The 11,716-nt window shown below is 45.8% G+C and overlaps 1 protein-coding gene across 1 annotated transcript in view; it reads right to left on the minus strand.

Moving 5' to 3' along the window:
- LOC308280242 (neuropilin-2-like) overlaps positions 1-11,180 on the minus strand; it is a gene marked incomplete at its 3' end in the record, with an annotated part of 147,851 nt that extends 136,671 nt beyond the window's left edge. Inside the window, exon 1 of the mRNA XM_080720503.1 lies at positions 11,007-11,180. Coding sequence (XP_080576629.1) covers positions 11,007-11,094 — 88 coding nt within the window. The 5' untranslated portion in view covers positions 11,095-11,180. The remainder of the gene's footprint in view (positions 1-11,006) is intronic.
- Between the last annotated feature and the right edge of the window lie 536 nt (positions 11,181-11,716).

Consider the following 11,716-nt stretch of genomic DNA (forward strand, 5'->3'; position numbering starts at 1 on the left):
AGCTTTTTTTAAAGCTTCTTTTTGGGGCAGTGCTTCTAAAACTTTGTCACTTCAAGGACCATCCCATAACTCTGTGAGTGTACACATGGAACCAAATGCACCCGTACAGGTCCATTTGGTTCAATTTGTACACTCTTAAGAGTTATGGACCTCTAAGGGACTCTATAGCAGTGTTTCTCAAACTTCCAAATTTCAGGGTCTCCCCTTAAATCTCCATTTGTACACTTACAGACTTGTATGGGTCCATTTAGACCCCCCAAAAGTGGAACCCAGAGAGTCCCTGGAATCCACTTTGAGAACCACTGCTCTATAGGGTTCCTAACTATTTATCATTTGACTGGAGATCCCCTGGGACCCCCTTTAAGGGCCCCTGGGGGTCCCTGGACTCCACTTTGAGGGCCACTCATCTCCTGGTCTGAAAAACGAAGGCCGACGTAAGGTTACTTACACCTGCATTTCCTCTAATGGCCAGAAGGGGGCTGATTCCAAACAGGAGTCTATTGAGAAAATGAGCCTATACTTCTCCCTTGATTTATTACCCCTGCAAACATTGGCAAAAAGAGTTCAAGTTCTCAATCGGTAGTTTCGAGTGGTTCTCAACCTTTTCAGGCCGCGACCCCCGAAATAATCACATTTGAACTGGGGACCCCCCACCCTGTCAAGCACTAACAGTTGAGGCATTACATTTTTTTATAACACGGTTCTTGGTGCTCGGTTCTCGATGCTCAACGCCTCGTGTGAGCATGTAGATCAGCTATTTTCACAATTTCTGCCTCTAATATTTGACAATTTGGCCAATGTTTAATTTGTCATTTCAGAGGTATTAAAAACTCCTTAAACTGTTATTTTAGAGACGTGCTATACACTTAAACGTTATGATGGTTTGTTTACTGTCGAGCAGGAAAACAACGTTTCACATCAAGCTAATCATCTGGGGACCCCCCAAAATAATTTGGGCACCCACAGGTCCCGACCCACAGGTTGAGAACCACTGCTTTAGGGTGTTGCATAGTGATAATGCGGGAGACCACCAACCAATGGGTGATGCCGGCCGCAGTCACTACATGGTGGTCTAAAACAGTGGTTCTCAACCAGTGGACCGGGTACCACCTGTGGTCCACACAAACACAATTACAGAATGTAGAAGAATAGTTATGTTGAGCATTAGAAGCATGGAAATGTGGACAAAATCCTATCCAACAGTCTTGGGTCTGAGAGGCTAAAATCTCATCAAATGGAAGTCTGTGGCTCAAATGCCAAATAAATAATGGATCTTGATATGAAAAGGGTTGAAAACCGCTGGTCTAAAAGGTTAGGGGAGCTTGCTTGTTACCGGAAGGTTCCCAGTTCTATTCCCCAGATTGGCAGGAAAAAATCACACCCGTGTGAACTGAGCGGTGGAGTCTGTGCGCGTGTGTGTGTGTGTGTGTGTGTGTGTGTGTGTGTGCGTGCGTGCGTGTGTGTGAGTGTGAGTGTGCCTTGCCTGTTCTGGCCTGGCCTGAACAACAGCGCCCCTCCCTTAACATGTGTGGTCAGAAAAGGTACTACACCACAGGCTTGAGGCTACATACAGACCCACCCACATACATACATACATACATACATACATACAAACAAACATACATACCTACACACACGGCCACGCTATGGAGACGGTGTGACCACCGCTCAAAAATCTGGATGCAGACAGAGGAGAATGTGTACGTGTGTGTGTGTGTGTCTGTGTGCCGGTCATTGCTGAAAATGAGCAGCTACTACCCTTGGTTACATAAAGAATCCAAAACATTAAGATGACAAGAATAAGAAAATAGCAGGCCTATAAACGCTCATAACGCGAAGCAACTAAGGAAGAACAGGTGTCAATCTCCTCACTGCTCAACGCAACCTTGCAGTGTGAAGTGGCTTGCATTACAAGAGCCCAATTGTGTGTAAAGCAGGGGTCTTCAACAGGCCAAGGACCCCTTAGTTCACTTCAGAGAGAGATGAAGCAGGGACCCCCTCAGCCTTTTCATAGATTCCATATAGTTTTATCATTTGACAGCACAATCAGTGTATTTTGGATTCATGTCAATTTGTGTTTTCAGATATTTAACCACTTGAACTGTCAATAATTAATGCACTTGACCTTTCACTCTGTACTGTACTTAGTCTGCTCTTTTTCCCGTCTACACAAAACCTTTTTGCCGAAAATAGCCGCTCTACAAGCTCACAACGCTTTTGTGAGCTTGTAGATCTGCAATTATCGCAGAATATGGACTCTAGGGTTCAAGTGGTGTTCAAGTAGTTAATATAAAAGAGGAAAAAATAAGGTTCACTCAAAGATTTGGAGGACCCCCTGTAGTACCTCCGAGGACCCCCTAGGGGTCCCGGACCCCCTGCTGAAGACCCATGGCGTAAAGAAAAATCCCACTTTGAAACCACTGCGTTTACCATCAAGCATTTAAGACACCCCGGCCTCTCCGACCTCGGCCCCTCCCAGAGTGAGTGTTAAACCCGGACCCCCACACCCCCACACACACCTCTTCATGCAGTGAAGCAAAGGAACCATGCAGCCCCGGCTTTTATTTATGGGGGTCTCGCTTTTAATTTCACCCCAGCCGCGCCGGCCCGCCGTCTTTTCCAAAAGGGGCCCTTTTTTTTGTCTTTCTTTTTTAACGTAACGGCCGGGGGTCGACTGCCGGCACCTGACTCGGCTCTCTTTGCAGCGCGAGCGGCGCAGGGCCCCCGTTCGCTCGCTCACTCGCCTCGCCTCGCTTTGTCTCTGGCTATGAATGATAATAGGTGACCTTGTTTCCCTGCGCTGATACCTGCTTTGGAGTCTGTGGGGGCAGATTAGAAAAAAAAATGGAATGAATCGCGCGGGGTTAAGGGAGCACGCGAGAGAGAGAGAGAGAGAGAATGAGGAAGAGAAAGAGAAAAGGAGAGAGGGAAGGACTCCATTCAGCCCAGGTGGAGGAGGGAGAAAAAGGAGAATGATTAAACCGCAAGATATCTTCCTGGGGGAAAAAGAAAGACGGTGCTATACTATAGGAGCCATAACGCACGCCGCCTCCCTTCGCAATAAACATGCAAATGAAGCCGCTTAATGGCCTGGAATATGAATGCCGGTGGTAATGAGTAATTAATGCACATGTCACGCGAGTCAAACTGTTGTGATTACAGTATATAGAACTGGAAGAGCACGTGATTGAGACTTACGGATCACATAGGCTATATTGGGTTTTGAAAAGGGGGAGTGAGAGGGAGGGGGGGAGGGGGGGGGGGGGGGGGAGTAATTCCCGGACGCGAATGATTCCCGTTTCATATTAAAAAGAAAAAACGACTGAAAGTGCATATCGTTGCGTTGCGTCATAATAATATACGGGAACTGGCCTGTTAACTGCGTTATGTAAGCTTTTCACCAAACGTGATGTAAGCTTCTCCGTTGAAAGGCATTTTTTTTTGTTTTCTTATGATTCAGTTTGTCTGTACATATGCAGCAAACAGATGCAGTGAATACAGCGTCAACGTATTATGTATTTCTATCTTCGAAAGTGAACTGAATGGAACCAAATGGACCCATATAAGATGCCTTACAGGTCCATTTGGTTTCATTTCGCACACTTCCGGAGCTAGACTAATCTATCACACTATAAGGAGAGATGTCAATTGTTAGGTGGATCTAATTTTATGTCACGACCATCTATATTCACAGTCCAGAGCCACATGCTAGATTGACACTGTCGTTTCGCCATTCTTGATTCGACCACAAAAAAGCAGATACCCTGTGTCAAGCGAGGGACAGAGTCCTAAAGGTGGATATGTCAGACCCAGGGACGTGTAGAGAATGTTAAAGAGGCAGGGGCTGACATTTCTAAAAGGGCCTTTTCGTCAGAATATCAAAAATAGCAGACCTACAAGCTCACACCGCGTCGCTACTTGATACCACAGCTGAACTAAGCATTATCAAGTGAATACTGGAGATGTGGCATAACGGCATGTATTTCTACACAGAGAGGGCAATTCTATCAACATGATGCACGTTCGGGAGAGTTTTGACAAGGCAATTCTCTTGAATGCTGCCTTCAGGTATGGCATGGAAAGAGGGCATTTGCATTTCTTTCACCACAGTAAAAACTGCATTCATGGTTCTGGAGAGGGAACTTTTTACACAGACTGTTAAAAGGGCAGGGCCCCCATTGAGGTCTGTGTGCACGTGCCTGCTCAGACCGCTGTGAGCTTGTATATCTGCTATTTTTCAACAGTTAAAGCACAAAATGTGAGTGAATCCTTGTACCCAGGGCCCAGGATTTGGTGCGACACCCTTGCCCCCACCCCACTCAAACCCCAACCCCAAACCCAGCGCTCTAGCTACCGGTTCCACCCCATCCTCCCGGCCGGGGCCGTCCCACCCCGGGCATTAGTGTCACTTTGTAACCCCCTAACGAGCTTATTCTGCCAGCCCGCCCCTTTCCTGACCCCTGCGCGCTTTGATGTTGCCCTTTTTTTTTCTTCCCCCTCTCGCGCTGCCCCCCCTTTTCCTTCCGTCCTTGCTTCCTCCCTCCTACTCCCTCTCTCTCTCTCTCTTCCTCTTCTCTCTCTCTCTGTCTGTCATCGTTGCCGCGGTCTTCGTCGCCGCTTCCCTCGCGACCACAGGGTGGGTGTCGCGCTGCGCCGCGCCGCTATCTTCTCTTTTGGAGGGGGGGGGGCGGCGGGCTTTCTTGGCTTTGCAGCCACCAGCTTGATTTGTTTCCTCTCGTCTGTCTCTCTCTCCCTCTCTCCCTCTTCAATTCCCTGATCCTCCTCATCCTGTCTTCTGTTCTTTCTCTCTTTCTCTCCGTTCCCCCCCCCCCCCACCAACTCTTCTTTCGTTCCTCTCCTGCAGGGACGTGCAGAGAATGTTAGAGAGGCAGGGGCTGACATTTCTAAAAGGGGCTTTTGGTGAAAGTATCGAAAATAGCAGACCTCCAAGCTCACAACGTGTCGCGCTGGCTTGGAGGTCGGCTATTTTTGGTACTTGATACCACACTGAACTAAGCATAATCAAGTCAATACCGGAGATGTGGTGTAACGGCATGGATTTTCTACAAAGAGAGGGCAATTCTTTCAACATAAGATGCTGCATTCAAGTTCAGGAGAGTTTGGACAAGGCATTTCTCTTGAATGCTGCCTTCAGGTATGGCATGAAAAGATTCCATTTGCATTTCTTTCACCATAGCAAAAACTGCATTCATGGTCTGGAAGAGGGCACTTTTTACAGACGGATAAAAGGGCAGGGGCTCAAGCCCCCTTTGATGTCTATGTGTGCACGTGCCTGCTCTCCTGTGTGTGCCTCTTCTTTCGGTTCTCTGCCATCTCTCTCCCTCTCTCTCTCTCTCTCTCTCTCTCTCTCTCTCTCTCTCTGTTGGCAGCGTGCGGACGGGTAAATGTGTAATGTCTTGTGGGAGGGGGGCTGGGGGGGGGACACGCGGTGTCTTGGCAGGCGCAGAGAGAGAGAGAGGTAGCGGTAGGGGAGAGAAAAAGACATAAGAGGAGAGAGAGAGAGAGAGAGAGAGAGAGAGAGAGAGAGAGAGAGAGAGAGAGAGAGGTAGCGGTAGGGGAGAGAAAAAGACATAAGAGGGAGAGAGAGAGAGAGAGAGAGAGAGAGAGAGAGAGAGAGAGAGAGAGAGAGAGAGAGGGAGAGAGAGAGAGAGTCGGGGGACGGAATTGCCTGCCTGCCAAGAGGCCCCACATCTGTCTCTGATCAACCAGTATACGGCGAGCCAGCCAGCAACACACACACGCGCACATGCACGTGTGCGCACACACACACACACACACACACACACACACACACACACACTGGAGGACTAAGTGTCCTATTTAAAACAAGTAGCCTAAACAACAGGGAACAGCCTGTGAGAACAAGGGGGAGAGGCTTTAGGATTGTCTTGTCTTTTTTCTTTCCGGGGGTGGCGTTGGATCACGATCAGTAGCCTATAACACGCACCCGATTCAATTTCAATTCAAAGGGCTTCGTTGGCATGAGAAAACATATGTTTGCACATTGCCAAAGCAGAAGTGTACACGGTACAATGCGATCAATCGATATAATACGATCAAAATAAAATATCGTCGTTGTCGGGTGGAAACCTTGTATGTCCAAAACCGTTTGTTTTGCATTTATCACTTTTAAAATGATTTAAACTAGTGAAAACAGCCGATCTACAAGCACACAACACCTCGCAGTGCGAGGCGTTGTGTGCTTGTAGATCTGCTGTTTTCACTACTTTTGTGCGACGGCCTTGTATGATGAAGCAGTGCTTTACTTTGTGAATAAAATGTACAAATTTGAAACTTGGAGATACGAGGTTTCTGCCCGAAGGGGTGGAACAGTTTTCATGTATGGAGATTACTCGCTGCAGACAGTGCAAGGATGTGTACACCATGATCGGTAGTCTTTAAGATGGTTGTGTTCCATTTGATATCCTTCTCCTATCACAGCAACTCACGAATCTTGCTGCTGTGTTTACACATTGTCGTCACTTCACCCAGTAGATATGGGAGTTTTTCCATCATTGGTCACGTTCTCAAACTCTCTTTGTGTGGTTATGATCTGTGGGCACCCACACCGCGCCGTAGTCGAGAGAGAGAGAGAGAGAAAGGGGATCTCCGGTGCCGAAGAAGGCACCCTAGATTTCGCACGGAATGCAGGACAGATCGCAGTTTGGGAGGGCATGCATGCATGGCTTGGAAAAGCGAGAGGTCTTCTTGATGGGAGAGCCGCGGCCCATGACAGGGGGAGCGAGGGGAGATGAGATTGAGATATGTAGCGCGGTAGCGCGCGTGTGTGTAAGCATGTGTGTCCGTGTCATCATCGGTCTCTCTGGGGGTTGATGCGCCGGACCCCCCACCCCACCCCCCGACTAGGGATGGGACGATAAACGATATTATCGTGATAATCGTATCGTGGAGATCTCATTTATCGCGATATCGTCCTCCGTCATGCGCTGGGATCAATTCACCTTTTATTTGCCGAGCCGCATATCCGGTACCACTTAAACCCTCTATAATTGGTAATAGGTACTTATAATATAAGTACTCAATACAGTCTTTTTTTCACTCTCTATCAAATGTCTTTGCCAAAAGATAGCCGATCTTTTTTTTTCTTTTTTTTTTTATATATATCTTTATTCATGTCACATATGTTTCAACATTGTACATCAAACAAGTCAATATTGCAAAGACATTCTTTTTCTTTTTTTTTTCCCCTTATCCCCAACCCTCCCCCCATGTTGCTATCATTAATCACTCCTTGAAACAATAATAAAGACAGTAACAATAAAATAAATACAAAACAATAAATCAGCGTATACAATATGCACGATAGTAAAGAAAAATAGTTACACAAACAAAGTTAGGTACAATAAATTAAAATAAAAAAATAAAATAATATATATATATATATATATATATAATATATATAATAAAATACCAATGGAATTAAGTCTCCTAGAAACCATAGTTGTATTATTTACACAGATCAAGTCGATAGAGTGCTAACAGACATCATCCTCCTCAATTATGTGTATCATTACAAGTTGCCCCGAGAGGTGGCCATTAAATATTCTGAGTTGTACAGTGTTGGTCAGTCTACTGCAAGTGTCCTCAGACCCTCAAAGTATGTGATAAGTGGTTGCCAGGTTGAGAAAAATCTGTCTACCAGCCGATCTTTTTTTGATCGGCTATCGGCTTTGATATTTTTTGGCAAATGTTCCGCCCCGGGATAACGGATTTCGATTATCGCGATAATATCGTAAATCGCAATTTCTTCGGTCACAATAATCGTCACATAAAATGTTCATATCGTCCCATCCCTACAACCAGTGGTGTGTTCTAGATTTTTATTTTAGGGCATACTATAATCTATGATACGCGGCTATTCCTGTGGCGAGGGCATACGCCAGCGCATAATGCCTATCAGATACACTACTTTGAAAGGTTCACGAGGGCATACGCTTTTTAAAAAAAAAAATCTTCACAGCATACGGCGTACACCCACGCCGTGACAGGTAGAACACAGCACTGCCTACAACCCAAACCATGGGAATCCCGGGTGTCACGCGAACTCTGAGAGTGTACAAACGGAGCCAAATGGACCCCGAAGGTGTCCATTTGGCTCCATTTGTGCACGCTGAGGATTGTGCTGCGTTAAGCCCTACTAGGAACCAGGCAGATCTGCCAGTGAGCGCTGCGAAGCACCAGCAGCAGCACTGAGACACAGAGAAAGAGAGAGAGAGAGAGAGATGGGGGAGAGCTGTTTGCGGTTGATGAATATAGTGATTATAACGGTGATGATTACAGGCCCGTTTAGCCCAAAGCCTACAATGACAGCCGGCTGCGTAGCTCAAGACCAGCAGCAGCTAGCGCGTATCGTCTTTTGGGACCCGAGCCCGTCCTGGATTTTCTCAAATAACAGGGCTTGCTGTACACACAACAACATAACACACAAGCCTCGCCTCGCGCCTAATTCTTATTTTCATCGCCAACTGCGAAAATGGCATTTAATCGTCGCTGGCAACGGGTGTGTGTGCGTGTGTGAGGGAGGGGAGGGTGGCTGTTTGTTTTTTTTCCCCTTCTCCCCTGATAAATAATGCAATCCCCCTGTCAGGGAAACTAAAATAAGAAGCAGGGGCAAAAAAGACTGAACGGGGTAAATCGTCGTTGTCGGGGTGGAAACCTTGTATGTCCAAAACCGTCTGTTTTGTATTTCTCATTTAAAAAATTAACTAAACTAGAGAAAACAGCCGATCTACAAGCACACAACGCCTCGCACCGCGAGGCGTTGCGTGCTTGTAGATCTGCTGTTTTCACTACTTTTGTGCGATGGCCTTGTATGATGAAGCAGGGCTTTACTTGGCGGAAAAAACATACAAATTTGAAACTTGGAGATACAAGGTTTCTGCCCGATAGTGACGAAACATAATGTTTAGGTTCAGAGGAGCTCCATGCATATGATTAAGTCGTGTCGCAGTCGGACGGCCTGACGGTAATCACATTGAACCGGAGTCAGGGTAGCCTATATGGTTCACTCAATTTTTCATGAACGACTAAAGTGCTTTTTTGTTTGTTTTCTGCGTCGCACGCGTACACCATATCACAACTGCATTGTGCGAAGGCTTGGCAATAGAACCGCGGGTTCTCAAAGTACCCCCTCACACACACACACACACACACACCCGGCCTCAGGGGCCCTTGAGGGTGTTCCGGGGGGGGGGCCCCCAGATAAATGATTGATTGTTAATCTTCACCATTATTACACGTTACAAGTAAATACAACCGGGGGGTGTGCAAGGGTGTCAGTTTTGATCAGTTTCACCGTTATTATCTCTATTATGCTGATAGATAGATAGATAGATAGATAGATAGATAGATAGATAGATAGATATTATTTAACCGCTTGAACTGTCAATACCTACTATACTAGTCTGCTCTTTTCCCTCTATACCAAACCTCTGTGCCAAAAAATAGCCGATCTACACGCTCATCACGCAACGTTGTGAGCTTGTAGATCTGCTATTGTTTGGCTAATGTTCCACTAAGAATAGGAATGCTATAGGGTTCAAGTGATCAAACATGATCACGCAAAGATTTGGCGGACCCCCTGTAGTAACTCTGAGGACTCCCCAGGGGTCCCGGACCCCCTGCTGAAGACCTCTGCATCATAGGCAGTAAAGGGATTCTGGACCTAATGACAAACCCTATATACAACCAAATCCGAGACACAAACAATCTTATGAGATGCGGTTATCCGTGGTCTAATGCATATCAAATCGGAGGGGTCATTGGCAATTAGACAGGGTGGGAATCCCTGCTGAAAAAATAGCATGTGAAGTATCTCTTCCTCCTCATAATTCGTATCTTTAGTAGAGCCGGGGAGAATCGTATATTTACCAGGGTAAAAACCTACTGGTGGTATGTATATATCACTTTCTCTAAACCAGAGGTCTTCAACAGGGGGTCCGGGACCCCTAGGGGGTCCTCAGAGTCACTACAACAGGGGGTCCGCCAAATCTTTGTGTGATCATGTTTGATCGCTTGAACCCTATAGCATCCCTATTCTTAGTGGAACAAAAAATAGCAGATCTACAAGCTCACACAGGCGTTGTGAGCTTGTAGATCTGCTATTTTTTGGCACAGAGGTTTGGTGTAGAGGGAAAATAAGAGCAGACTAGTAGATATTGACTAGTTCCAAGTGGTTAAATATATGAAAATACACATGAATCCAACCTACGCAGATGATAGTGCTGTCAAGTCTAAACTGTGTAAGAAATAATCCATGTACATCTGCAACACAATTTTATATGTGGGGGTCCCTGCTTCATCTCTCTCTCAGAGCTAAGGGGTCCCTGGCCTGAAAACGTTGAAACAAAAAACGTCTAAACCCCTCCTGTGAGAGGCGGCTTTCTCTGACTTTCCCATCGGTTGCAAAAAAAAAAAAAAAAAAAAATGTGACATTATTGAGGAGGGGAAAAGTATCCGTGCAACAACACATGGTAAGGGTTATCAGACAATGGCTATTGGATGCTGCCATGCAGTCCAGCATGTGTTGGAGAAACAAGAGTTGATTTGAACCAGATGACAAGAAGTGACCAGCGCAAAAAAAACATTATTTTTCTCCCTATTAGAAGGCGAGAAGAATAACAGCAAGGTGGGGGAAATGTGCTTATTTACTAGGCTACTATATTTAATGTGGTCTATGATGTGATTGCAGATTGCATGTGAAGTTTGCATTGCAGAGAGATGTAGCCTATTTAGTTTCCATTTTTTGACGTTTTCTTTAAAAAAACATGTTTTGTTTTAAACACGTGAAACCCAGCATCCCTATTCTAGGGGAGGTTTGACCCCAAAAATAGCAGATCTACAAGCTCGTTGTGAGCTTGTAGATCAGCTATTGTCGGCAAAAAAGCCGGACCATGCGCTAAAAAATCAGAAACCATCAGAGTGATCAGACTAAAAAGGAGCGCTTGTAGAAATAGAAAACTTACCCTCTTCTCCGTTGCTTCTGGATGTCAGACACATTAGCAGTACAAATCCAAGCAGCGATGACAGAAAATCCATCTTGGAAGGGAGCATGTCTATACAACCTCACGGGAAAGATCAGAAGTTTTTATAGCCGTTTTCTCCACCTCCCTATAATAGGCTATATCTCAAATCCACACGCTCCTCAAATCCTCAAAAAAGACAAGGGAAAAATCCACACCCTTTTTTCCTTTGGCCAAAATATGGCACCAACAACACACAAAAATGAAAAAAATATATAAGTTAATTAATCCAAAAAAATAATGATCAGTTCTCAAATCTTCCCGAATCTCGGATCTGAAATCACTTCAACGAATCCCTGAAAAATCATGTCCACACACAAAACGCACTCTTCTTCCCATCCAGGCACATGCATTGAGAGATGTCCGCTTTTCTAGGACTTGAGATGAAAAACTCTCATCTTTGTAAGAAAGGGTAAGAAAGAAGGGTCCAATATAAAGCAGGGTCGATGAATCGGGGGGTCTTTAACACAGTGTCTTTGAGTTGGTGGTCTAATGTAATATCTCCGCGTTAATAGAAAGAAGAGGATCGGGGTCTCCACTCCTCTTGAGGGGGTCTCCGTCAGTGCGTTCTTGTGTGCGCTCTCCGTGCGCTCACATAGGCTACATACAGCCAGCCAGGGCTTTCTCCCACTCTCCCGAGTCGCTCTCTCCTT

Source organism: Nannobrachium achirus, assembly GCF_963921795.1.
Source record: "Nannobrachium achirus genome assembly, chromosome: 24".
NCBI lineage: Eukaryota > Metazoa > Chordata > Actinopteri > Myctophiformes > Myctophidae > Nannobrachium > Nannobrachium achirus.